The sequence below is a fragment of the Mastacembelus armatus genome, chromosome 18 (genome assembly GCF_900324485.2).
Source record: "Mastacembelus armatus chromosome 18, fMasArm1.2, whole genome shotgun sequence".
Lineage (NCBI taxonomy): Eukaryota > Metazoa > Chordata > Actinopteri > Synbranchiformes > Mastacembelidae > Mastacembelus > Mastacembelus armatus.
This window is the reverse complement of record NC_046650.1, coordinates 9,326,140-9,339,146: the sequence shown is the minus strand read 5'-3', so window position 1 is coordinate 9,339,146 and position 13,007 is coordinate 9,326,140. Positions and strand designations below refer to the sequence as shown.

Here is a 13,007-nt window from a genome sequence, read left to right as displayed (position 1 = left end):
GCTGATGTTGAACATATGAAGAGAAGACAGATGTAGGGATAACACGGCAGGGACACCTGATTCAACATTCAATGAGATAGACAAAAAGCATCACATTATTCTGTCACTCATTTTGGGCCAAAACCTGTGGGTATACAGGTAGAATAAAAATAGTTTAACCACTGCATGCATACAAACAAAAGACGTGTAACAATTTATTAATAAATATTTTATTTATTTTTTGTTTGTTTTGATCAAGTGACATCATCCCACATCACATTACTCCAGCCAAGTTTCTTTCCATGAAGGGGCCACGATCCAGATGAAACTGGTTTCCTAAGATGTGTTGCTACACAAGGCAAAAAAAAAAAAAAAGATAAATTTACATGTAACTGTGCAATGTCTAGATAGAAAGTGCAAGAAATGTATGAATTTGTGTTTAGCACACTGGTGACCACAAAGTTACATTTAGGTTTTGGTAACTTTGACATGAGCCCTGTTCATTTTTTGTGCACACAAACATTTGCAGTATCAAAACAGATAATTATGACTGTGTTAGGCTGGGGAAAAAGTGGTCGCACTTTATTTTCCAAACAAAGAGGATGGGTATTTTTCAGTGCAATGGTCACTTTTAAGAGATGAATAAAAAATAAATAAATTAAGAAGCTCAAATGGGTATTACTACTAAGTATCATGTCTGTGTCACCTACAGCAATTGTCATTTGGAAGGCCAAGCTCTACTGGTTCACTTGAGCCATTAGGCCCTCCAGCTCTGGACGCGCCTTGAACCGTGCGTGGAAATCAGCCTCTGTGTGCTGAGAGGAAAAGAACGAAGGAGATGTGAAGACATTATTACTAAAACATAAACTAAATTTTCATTAAATGACTTTGAACAGGGATGTTTGCTGGTTGACCACAGTGGGTCTGACTCTGGATCAGACATTGTATCACTTAAACCTTTATTTCATTGCAAATGGCAAAGACTGAAACCATGCAAACACTATGCCCTTTGCATTTTCAAAATTAAAGCCCACAACAAAATGAGAAGGTATCACAGGTGCAGCAATAAAACAACTGAAATCAGATTAACTGTTAAAACAGCAAACCTGAAATGATTTCACAGGGATTTATAATACTCTGTTCCTAATTTAATGCAAACAAAAAAAAAATATTTATCAGGACTCACCTCAGTCACAGAGAGTTGAACTCCCTCTGGTTGATTTTTTAAAAGAGCATCCATGAAGATGGAGCACAATACGGCATCCAGGCTGTTCAACTAGACAAGTAGGTTAATTTGTGCTGTTCAGTAGTCGGGACAAAATGTGCTTGCATCGAGTTAAAAGGAAACTGAAAGCAGAAATGCAGACAAGTTTTACCTGGATGACTCGCTCATGAGTCTTTAGGACTGCATCGACAAACATTTTGGTGCCTTGCTCTTGCATCAGCATGACCTCTGTATTTTTGGTTGGCAAAGCATAACTGCAAGTGAAGAAAAAAAGTGATGGAAAAATCATCAAAGAATCTTCTCTACTATGCCTGGTATATAAACGTACTTTACAGGTTCATGTCTCTTTAGCACAGTGGTTCCCAAAGTGGGGGGGTCACAACATTGCTGTTCAAGGATTTTGTATTATTTGGTACCTTCTGACAACATGGATTTAAACAAAAAAAAAAAACTGCAGCCATGTCCCTCACCTTTCTGCGACTTTGATGCCAAGTCGGTTGCAGAAGTTGTGGATGTACTGGGAGTAATGCTCCACCACTGTCATGTCATAACCCGACACTTTCACATTCAGAGTCCCGTATGACGTATCTGTTGCTTCAACCATCTGTTTCATCTGGTGTTTATCTTTCTTTTTCTTTGGCTAAAGACAAAAATAATAGCCACTTTCACATTCTCCCAGTGTTTTTAAACCAGTATTTTATTCCTTTTGTCCATATTACACATGTAGGGTCAACTAATTATAAAACCTCCAGTAGGCCTTAGTCTGTAAGGAAGGTACTCCCATCAGCAAGAAATATCTTCATGTCCTAGACCTTTAAATTCAGTTATGGTGTTCGCAAAAAAAAAAAAAAAAAAAAAAATGTATATTTAAGCAGAATATCTGTTGTGACGCCTGTTGTGACCCCAACTCTTCCCACCTCCAAATCAAGCAGAACAAAATATCACAAAAAAAAAAAAAAAAAGAGGGATTCATTTTATGACTTCAAAGATGAGCCATGGCCAAAGTAAGAAACAAAAATTCTAATATCCAGCCTAAACTTACCTAACTCAATAAAATCAAAAAGCCAGCTTTGTAGCCTAAACTCCTCAACAACAAATGGGAGAAAACAGGAAAAGGTCTCTCACTCCTGCTTTGGCTCAGTACACAGAATTTATTTACATAGATAGGTAAATAATAAATATAGCTCAAATAAAGCTCAAACACAAGGCAGGTTGTGTTGGTAGTGGCAGAGGCTAGGTGTCAAACTCTTAAAAGTAACAGTTTTAAGCATCTACTTTTTAGTTTTATGTTATCGATCGTTATATTGTCTGACTATTTATTGTCAGTGTTTTGTATTCTAAGAAATACAATTATCAAAGTGTCACACACTTACACTTGAGAAGCAGGATTTACAAGAAATTAAGACTTTTTTATTTTTATTTTTTTTTAAAGATGTAATCTGGTTTTAGTCTTACCCCTTCTTTAGGTAAAAGATGTCTCCACCTCCCAATACCATGGGTTGGCATGCCTTTATACTGTCTTTTGTTTACTGAAGCTGAGTCTGAAGGGAGTAGTCATCATGTTAAGTACATATTCTCTATACAAATGTCAGACATCTCTGTATTTGCAAAATAAACCTAACACTGGATTTATCTGCAGTTTACCTGCAGCATTTTATCCATACTATTATTTAAATACATACCCCAAACAGGATGCTGGATGGACGGCGTGGCCCTTTAAATCCAACAGCAGAATTATTAGTCAGACAAATATGAGAGGGAGCATGTGCAGCACTATGGTGAGTTGATACCAAAACCAAATAATTATATTATACGTCAACTTTATAGAGCACATTTAAAAACAACAAAAGAGAAGTGCAGCACAGTCAGAAAGTGACTACCACAAAACACATTAAAACAAGGGCAGACAGTTAAGCGACGAATAACAGGGTAAAACATGAATAAAACTCAGACTAGGGTCTGACACATGAGAATGAAAAGTAAAACAAAGACTTACCGGCATAATATAAGTGCTTGATTGAGCACAAATGCCTGCCGAGTAAAACACAGCTGCAACTGGACAAAACAGGATAACATCAATTCTCATATTAATAACAAAGGTTTTAAATACACTGAATTTAACAGTGTAACATATTACTTGTGTTGACTACAGTCAACTTAATCTGCCTGGCAATTACAGGGTACACATATCATGTAGAACCACATGTCTGAGACAGAAACACACAGAGAGTATCAAAAATAAATACGATTAAAAGATTAAAAGGTTCATTTTATTTTTGTAGTGCCAACCAGTTCCTGCCAAAGTACACATGCCACCAGACTGGACCAGACTGACCCACTGGGTGGTTCAGTTTTAAGCTGATGTCAATTATTTGATCAGTCAATAAGTAAATTGTTTGTTTGCGTTATATTTTTGTAGACTGAATATTTGGGGGTTTGTCTGAAAACATCACCCTGGGTTGTGGTAAACTGTGATTAGCAGATGAAAACATGGCAAGGCAGCTTTTCAGAGGCAAAACAACAGGCACAATACCATCAATCAAAGCCAATAATCGATAATGAGGTGCAATGTCCTAATATTGAATGAAAGAAACGATTAATTGCAGCCCAACCTAAGGCTGGGTGATTATCCACGACGACCTCCAAAATAAAACACTTTTTTCCCCTAATTTATCAATTAATAATTAGGAAATAGAGACGTGCTGTTACGACTTCTCCGAAGTAACATTAATATTTTCTGCTACAATGTCATTTTTCGTATGACATACTCTCTCTGACCTCTGTGAAGAACAGCGGTGCAAAAAAAACCCCACAAAAATAAAACTAAATTACCTTTCGAAAGACAGGATTCATAGCTCGACCTGTGTTTATCACCGACAAACGCTAAATGTTTTGCTCTGATTCTGTAACTAAACTCCAAAACACATGCGCCGCTTGTGTATTGCTAAAACCCGCAGGAAATAAGTGCGTCCCCTTTTAATGTCCGCCGGTTAAACGCGCCAGAACAAGAGTTCCGGGATGGCTGTTGTTCCTGTGCAGAAAAGGAGCAAATGTCAAACAACAAACTGTAAAACTTAATGCTGTTCAATAAATCAGTCACTAGCCAGAGACAATATCTTGTCTATTGTCACGGCAAAAAAATATATTAGTATTATTATTACTAAATTTTTATTGATTTAAAGTCAAATTTGAAATCTATTCTTAAATCTTTATAAACATTATAAGCTCCAAACCTGTGCTTTATTATTGCTGTATCTCGAATATTTCTATTAGTTTATTTGCTGTTTTAAAAATCACATGTATTTTAATTCTGTTCTGGTGGTTGTAACCAGCTGGACCTGCTGGAGTGTGAAAAAAAAAAAAAACACTCTTCCTAAAAGACTGTACAGTATTGACCTCCAAATTTTCTACAATCATTACATTGAAGCAATATGTGTGACTGGTTTCTGGTAGATTACATTACACACAAAGCCCAGTCGTCATATTCTGTCCAGTGTCTAATCAAACCCTGTGTATTCATGTCGCTGGTTTTAGCCCACTCTTTCCTCCCCTTCCTGTGGATTATCTACCTGAAGTTAAATCAGATATACCTGTCTGTATTGTCTTCATATTTGCCAAGGACAACTACACAACTGTGCTCATTTGAACAAGCTTTATAATTATGCTTTATTTATTTCACTTTGGCCACACAAAAATCACTCTTATCAAAATCACCTTTAAACATTCAAACATTTCAGGCCTACTACAGCATTTTGTAGTAAAGTGCAAAATTCCACATCACCTGAAATTAATATTTTAAGAATAATATATAAACTGTGCATAGGAACATTTGACTGTTGCATTAATTGCCTTCAAAGCACTATGAATTATGAATAGCAAAGCCAACCTGTAGCCTGTGCATTCAGTTCACGTTTCTATTTCTTAATACCATGCCAAGCATACAAACCTTTTCAATTGTTCATGCACATACGTATCCTGATTCTTTGGCCTGCAATGTTCTAGCATGAATGAAACAATCACACATACATGCAGGACTCATCCAAGTAGATTTTTACCAGCCTGATGTATTTGTTTTACGCTTATTCTCTTCAACTCAATACAACACCAGATGCTGGCCTGTTTGCAAGGATACTGATCGAAAGGCTTTATATGGTGATAGAAAACTGGGGAGCGATTCAACATTTTATATCTATGCCTGCTAAATCTAAGAAAATTATTTATTTATTATGTTCTTCTTTTCCAGAAGCTCTGTGTGTGTAAGACCTCTTAATGCCTAGCACCAGTTTTTGAATCAAAATTCCAGGTGAAGAGGTTTTTCAAAATAAATAACCTCATATTTGCCAAAACTATAAAGTTACATTTCTAATATTTTTATAGATTTTAATCAAAAGGGTAGAAAATCTGGCATCAAACATGCAGAAGCTTTTCTAAATTCACTTTAAAGGAACTCAGGTCTTCCAGCCACATTCTGTCATACATTCAAATTTGTATTTGTACCTTGACAGCAAATGTCTCCAAATATAAAGCACCTTAGGTAAAGTTAGCAATATGATACATAGCGTTAGCATGACATTTACAGTGACTGTTTCTCAGTGCACAGCTACTTTTAAATCCAGCTGAATCAAAGTTCTGTCATCGATCAGAAGGTCTAAGGATATTGGGGGAGGGTTTGAGGCAAAATGTGGCAGCATGGGACATTCAAAGAGAAGATGGATGCAACATAGATGTCAAAACAGCTGTAGCATTCGCCCAAAGTTAGGGATCAAAAGTGCTTCAAAAGGTGTAAAAATATATGTATACAAATGTCTTCGGTTAAACCCCTCTCTCTTCGTCGTCCTCTTCATAATCATCTTCTTCATCTTCTTCCTCTTCACCCTCTTCATCGTCATCCTCCTCCTCCTCCTCTCCGGGGCTGTAAAGATCATCAGCCAGCTCAGTTTGGTCATGTCCTTCCTCCTCTTCGTCTTCTTCCTCCTCCTCCGCCTCACTTCTTATTTCTTCTTCGCTGGTGTCATAGAGGTCATCGTCGTCTTCCTCATCATCCTCCTCCACGGCCTCTTCCTCATTTTCCTCCTGCTCCTCCTCCTCCTCGAGATCTGAAAGTTGACCTGATGAGTGGACAAAATTTCAAAAATATCTTTTTGTTTCTAAGCCCTTAAAATGTACCTGACTCTTATAATGTATGCGACACCTCTCAGCTGCACTAATCAATATGTTTATGAACAACATTTCAAATGAGCAGATTAAATTATAATGTGTGATGTGATAGGGATATTTGAAGTTAATGTGATGAGGGAAAATTCCTTACACAGGGAATTGATGACATCAACAATGTGACATGCTAGTTCATCATTAATGAATCTTCTACTTTCTTCTTTCATCTTTACGACAAGAACTTCTGAGTCCAAGTCGATGTACTCTGGGTAGAACATGTTCTTTCTTAGCTGCTTACGGCATCTAAAACACACACACACACACACACACACACATTTCAACAAACATTTTTTTATTTCCTTTTCATCTCTACACCCCATAACAAATACAAAGCTGCATCAATTAGGTGATTAAATTATTAGACTATTGTACGATCAGTTGATTAAAAAAAATTAATCAGCAACTGCACTGATAAACAGAATGTTGTAATAGCTTTTTTTGTGAACAAAATAAATCACCTCCTCCACCACCTTTTTTTTTTTTATGTTTTAATGAATCGGCTAAATTACCTAAATCAACTGATAATTAAACTAATTGTTAGATGAAACCCTGAATAAAGACAAAGCAGTACTTACTGTTTTCCTGTGGTCTTGTATGCCTGAAAAAAAAGGTAAAAATATTGAAATTTTGAAAGCAGGAGTCATAAAATAAATTTCCTAAATAATTTTTTCCTCCAAAAGTGCTATATTTTAAAGGCATTCTAAATTTATTACATGGCAAACTTCACAATATCTGTAATATCCACTTTAAACTCTAAGAATTATACATAAACATATTGTATACAGGTGAACATCTGGATAATGTAGGCACTAATCGAAGCTGTATGTAACGTATGTTAAATGGACTACAACATTCAAAAGGTTTGACAAGTTTGAGCAATGATTCTCACCTCAATGAAGCGAAAAGGGTCATTTTCCTGCATGAGGTTTTCGGTGCCACAGCGTACCTCCTGGAGGCGGGCCTGGTCCTGGCAGATCTTGATGATGTTCTTCTGAATTGCCAGCTCGTTTGTGTGACAGTGGGCCCGTGTACATTCTCGCAATCTGGTGACAAAGCTGTCTACTTTGGCCTTCATCTCGTCACCCAGTCTGTTCAAACACTGCTCAGATTCGTCCATAAATGTCTAGATGAGGAAGAAAAGACAAACAACACAGGTTGTCATCGGGGCGACAGCATATTTGTTGTGGAAAAACACACAAACATGTTGAAACATTACACTGAGATTTAGTGGAATTAACTAATTATCCATAGTTATCTGGATGTAAATATGTTTTATTAACCTCATTTTAAATCATCTTCTAGATTTCATTTCCAACTAAACAGCTTGGAGATTCTACTTTGTTCAGTCCATCCCTATGTGCTGGAACAGCAACTGATACTAACTGGCTGTCTGCAGATTATCAGGCTCATGTCCAGTCCAGTTAAAGCTACAGAATGTAAGTTTTTGTGTAGAGAAATGTTATCAAAGGATCCTGTGAGGCAGACTCATCCAACAGCCTGGCAGCAGCACTGTAGCGATTCCCTTCTAAAGGTTTTTGAGTGAGGCTCTTCCTTCTAACCAATCAGAAAAGCTCAGCGTTAGAGGTGGAACACTTTCAGCTCAGTGTTCTCCTTTGTAGTAAATATACCTATGTAAATGTAAACCAAACCCACAACATGTGTGATGTGAAAACATCCAAATGTAAATACAAAAAAAATTACAAAATAAAAGATAAAAGGAGTTAGAGATATTATAAATGACTCAAATGTGAAATGATTCAGATGTGTTCCGGTGTGTTTGCCGGTGAACTGAATGTGTGTGCCATCCCACCTTATTCTGTCTCTCCTTCTCCTTCTGCTCTTGAAGTTTTTTCTCTGCAGTGCTGTACTTCCTTTCAACCCTGTACAGCTGCTTATCCAGCGTGCCCTGTTGAACACGAGGAGCTCAGGTTGTGACAAAAACGAAAGATCACAGCTGACTTTAAATATCCCAGAACTTATAACATTTATGCAACATGTTGAATTTGAGTGTTGAATATTCACAGCAGCAAACTGGATGCCTTTCAGCTTCACATTCTGGGCAGGAGAATGGAAGCACCAGAAGTGAGTTTAACCTATTGTGAGCGACACTACCATTCAGCTACAACCGCTGACAACATTCATTCATCAGGACTCCAGACTTATCACAGGACTTTGTGTGTGCCTAACAATGACAACATAGCTCAACTGAACGGAGCAGGACACAATATTTGAAATTACAAGCTCTGACACGTTTATTTCAGATAATCATCAAATAAATTTAGGGAAAATGCTATAAAACTAATTTCATTACAACAAAGCATCTACTCTGACCACAATGTGGATGGGATTTAAAAATAACGTGAACACCTCTATCATCTTTTTAGATGTGGAGATTTCCTAACTGATTGCTCATAATAACACAGGCTGTGACACAAACCATAATGATCATGAAGAGTTTACCTTAAGATCTTTCATTGTGTTTTTCAGGGTTTTCATTGTGTGTCCTGAGTGTTCTCCTTCTATGGTGCAGGCATTGCACACGTACACTTTGTCATCCATGCAGTAGTATCTGGAGTTGCAAACCAAATAACAGGAATTTGGGGAAAGTACTAGGTTAGCGCTGGTATTAGATCAGAAATTACTGTTTTTTTAAATATATATATTAACAGTCTAATATATGAGTACCTATCCCCCCCTACCTGTATATCTCATCATGATTTTGGCACTTCCTCTTCCAGAAGTCATTTATTGGTTCTGTCAGTAGATGCTCGCAGAACGCAGGCAGTTCCAGATGTGGCTTTACATGCTCCTGGCACATAGACACCTCGCACTTCAGGCACGTCTTGACCGCAGACATCGGTGCAGCAGCAGCTTCCAGCTTTGCACCTCCCTGCAGGGAAACAGAAGCAGCAGAAGAACCATCCCCAACAGCACCGACGCCTGATGCCTCGGCAGCAACCGGGGGACAATAGTCGCATGGAACAGCAAACGCACTCCTGATTTCATGCACTGCCAGAGACGAACAGAGTAGCTTGGTGGATTTTAAACCTGTAGCAGCTGTGGTGACAGTTCTGCGCTGCTGACGGTAGTCATCAGCGATATTGCCTAGTTTGAAGTTTTTCTGAAACTTGGCGATGGACCGGTGGCTTTCGCGGCACTCTGGGCAGCGGAAGCGACCTCTCTCCGCCTGACGCTTTAGGTAATCGAGGCAAGTCTTACAGAAGTTGTGGCCGCAAGGAAGTAAGTAAGGGTCTCGATACACATCCAGACACACTGGGCAGGTGAGCTCCTCTTGAAGGACTCTAGACGGCTCCGGGTGGGCCGAGGCCATATCAGATTTCAGACTGTGAGGCCAGAAAGGTCAGCTGGAGGCAGGCAGATACCCTGGGAGACAAAAAATAAAAAGGAAAGAGAAAAATTAGGATGGATATTGTGGGAATTATTACTTCTATTACATTACAGCTTAAGGTATAAGGCAGTATTAGATTACTTTCATCATATTATAGATCAAACTTTTAAGGCATTATTACAGTATAATCATGAAGCATTTTAGTATGTGTGAAACACTAGTAGTTTAGACATGAACTTGTTTTTCAGTAATTGCAAGGTTTCCCACAAGACGAGAAATAAATTAGACATAACATCAGATAGGATGTGCCTGGTGCTTTTGTTGTTGAACTCTGTCTTACAGGGCAGCTTGACCTCTGCCAGGAGGCATAACAACAGGGGATATCTCGGGACATCCCAGCGTTCTCAACCTATGGGAGAAGAACACGCCAGCTTCCTAAAGATTGCACATTTCATTCTGTAATATTATCACCGGGTTAAGGGAAAAATAGTCAGTCAGACTTCGTGCCCTGACAGAGGCTGTTATTGGTTAGGGAAAGTTTGACCCGGAGCTCTGTAACTGCTTTATTCAGTGTGTTTTAATAAATGGCTAATTTGAGACCACATTCATCTCCTCCGTTTTATCAATTGAACGAACACGAGGAACTGAGGGAGGACATTCCAGTTCCAACAATACAAATGAAAAACGAGGATGATAAAGTGTTGAAAAAAGGCAATAAGGTGAAAAACAGCCAAGAGAAGGAGGGAGGTGTGTGGGAAAGCGAGACTAGGAGAGTGTGTGTAGACACACACAACACTGATGAACCTGTGGGTGTGATTTAAAAGGCCTGTTAAGTTATTTCTAACCATGTGTTTAGTAAACACATATGATCTAGTTCACCAGCAGCATTAACTTACCACTTCCTCCATGTGCTTCAGTAAAGACCAAAGATGAAAGTAAAACAAACTGGAACAACAGGCCTGGAGAAAACCTGCCAACACGGTTATTTGTCCCGCTCTTTAGCTAAACTTGGTGAAAACAGTCCGTGTTTCTGCCCCAACAGTGAATGAACTATCAGCTATCCCACCTCGTTAGCTTCACTAATCTCCGCCTGGCTGAGCTGCCACAGATGCACCAGCTTCCGGCCAAATACCTTCATGATGTAACATTAGTTAGGTACTCACAGGTTGTCTTGGTACAAGGCTGAAGCCTGATTTTCAGATTTCCAGAGCTGTCTGTCCCGCACACGGTGTCGCTCAGTCGTCGAGGATGCGGTGCACCTGTCGTACCGGGGCTAACATGTCAACCAGCCGTTAGCGCTAACGTCAAATAACGCTGCCCCCTGTTTTCCCGCTGGTGTTTTGTTTTCGCTGTGTCCGCAAATAGTTCGGGCTGCTTCAGGAGACCGAGGAAACGGATCCCAGGCACCGGGTATTCAGTGCCTCATCTGGAGTTATCGGTTTTTGCCACAAAAGGACGGCTGGACCCGCAGCCCAACACACGGACGGCTAACTGAAACCGGTCAGGTGGATGCGGGAATATGCTGCCTTCACGGCTCCTCGGAAATTCTGGGGTTTTTTTACACTGCATTCAGACTACACGGATGGCCCGCTTTTAAATAAATGTTGTTTTTGTGTGTTCTTGTAAGCTGTTGTTAGTATTATTAAACAGCGGTGGATCCCAAGACTCAGGAGCAAATTTTGTTTCCCCTATAGATCTGTGTTTCCCTTTACCTTAATCTGCTGCTAACATTCACCCTGACCAGTTTACCGTGGGAAAAGCTTTCTGCCCATAATGTACAGTAGCCCTCAGGTGCCAAAAATAACAAACTTAGACTATATTTAATTAAAACACATTGTTCATATGTTCCCTAAAATGTTTTGTTTTCTCTTTTGTTAACAATATTTTCAGATTGTTGTTTTACTGTTTTGTTGGTATGTTTTGTTAGTTAATTTTGTTGGCTAATTAAAATGCCAATGCAGCAATGTAAAAATAATTCATTACACGTTACATAAGCAGTGTATTTGCAATAAAAGAAGATTTTTAGATTCTGCACAAGAAGCCAACCCACATCCTAAAATAAATATGCAGTATATCAGATGATATTATAGTCTGATATCTGTGATACCAGATATCAGGATAAGTGATGATCACTTACAGAATATGAAAACATAGCCACCTATAAAGGAGAAGTTTTCAGATGACCCTGTGATCCAGACGAAGAAAATAGCACAGGTTTCCAGATATTTCAAATAAAACAATTTCTCTGTTTCCCAAAGTCTGGGAGAAATTCTTTGATAGAATCAACACATCATTTCTTCTTTGTTTGTTTGTTTGTTTTATCATCTGTCAGTTTAATATATCTGCATTATTGTGCTGACTGAGGGTCCCATAACATCAGATACAGGACATAAATATCATGCAAACAGGGATATCTGGACAGTGGCCCTTGATGACCAGGGTTGGTGACTCCTGCTTAATACTTGAAGTAGTTTTGCTGTTAACAATTAGACACTTACTTAAGTATGATTTGAATGCAGGACTTGTAGTGGAGTATATTGACAGTGTGTTATTGCTAATTAGGCCTAAGTAAAAGAACTGAATACTTCTGTCATCACTGGGAAAAGGACCTGAGTTCTTCCTGTGACATCGCAGTGGAACTTTAGAACCAATGACTCTGCAGCAGAACAAAGTTCAATGATTCAGAACCTCTCAACACAGAGACTACTCAACCACTGAAGACCAGTAAGTATCCTAGAAAATGGAAGAACCACAAACAAGTGTCATACACCAGAAACCATCGCAGAGAAGCAAAACAACTCTGAGGTCACCATGGATCAACCTCAAGCAGCTGAGTCTGCTGATGCCTCTGCTCCTGCTGGTGAAGCCACAACCCAGGCAGAAAGTGAGGACCAGCTCCGGCTGTTCGTCACCCTGCTGACGGTCAGAGTGCTGACCAAGTGTCACGCTCTCCAGAACCGCAGCCAGGAGGACTGGGTCTCCCACACCAAACGTCTGGTGGATCAGACAGTGGAGGGACTGCGTGTCACTAAAGGTTTCTGCCCAGACCTGAAGAGCACCAAGATTCTCTTCAAGGATGTGGTGAAAGACCTGCAGAAGCAGTTCTGCAACAAGCCCCTGCTGGAGTCGATGATATTATTACAGGATCCAGACATGGACAAAGCCATTGTCCAGACTTTACAAACCCACATCATTACAGGTGGAGGAGGGTTGCAGCACTGCAGCAGTGTACACTGTCAG

At 39.2% G+C, this 13,007-nt stretch overlaps 2 protein-coding genes across 3 annotated transcripts; both read right to left on the bottom strand.

The window, feature by feature from the left end:
* Positions 1–190: 190 nt before the first annotated feature.
* mrpl48 (mitochondrial ribosomal protein L48) lies at positions 191–4,169 on the bottom strand. Its single transcript, XM_026294197.1, has 9 exons — positions 4,037–4,169; positions 3,201–3,259; positions 2,887–2,918; positions 2,660–2,745; positions 1,675–1,844; positions 1,356–1,458; positions 1,166–1,255; positions 690–794; positions 191–328 (listed from the first exon to the last, which is right to left on the bottom strand). The coding sequence occupies exons 1-8, from the start codon at positions 4,055–4,057 to the stop codon at positions 717–719; spliced, it is 639 nt and encodes a 212-aa protein (XP_026149982.1). The 5' UTR covers positions 4,058–4,169; the 3' UTR covers positions 191–328; positions 690–716.
* A 672-nt stretch (positions 4,170–4,841) lies between these two features.
* On the bottom strand, positions 4,842–11,350 carry LOC113125632 (E3 ubiquitin/ISG15 ligase TRIM25). Of its 2 annotated transcripts, none has more exons than XM_026299214.1 (8): positions 10,931–11,350; positions 9,118–9,802; positions 8,879–8,987; positions 8,229–8,324; positions 7,308–7,541; positions 6,994–7,016; positions 6,513–6,661; positions 4,842–6,300 (listed from the first exon to the last, which is right to left on the bottom strand). In XM_026299214.1, exons 2-8 carry the CDS (start codon positions 9,747–9,749, stop codon positions 6,017–6,019), a joined length of 1,527 nt encoding a protein of 508 aa, XP_026154999.1. In that variant the 5' UTR covers positions 9,750–9,802; positions 10,931–11,350; the 3' UTR covers positions 4,842–6,016. The 2 variants fall into 2 exon arrangements, with proteins under 2 accessions (XP_026154999.1, XP_026154998.1); XM_026299213.1 differs by having other exon boundaries at positions 4,842–6,312; positions 10,931–11,344.
* Positions 11,351–13,007: the final 1,657 nt, after the last annotated feature.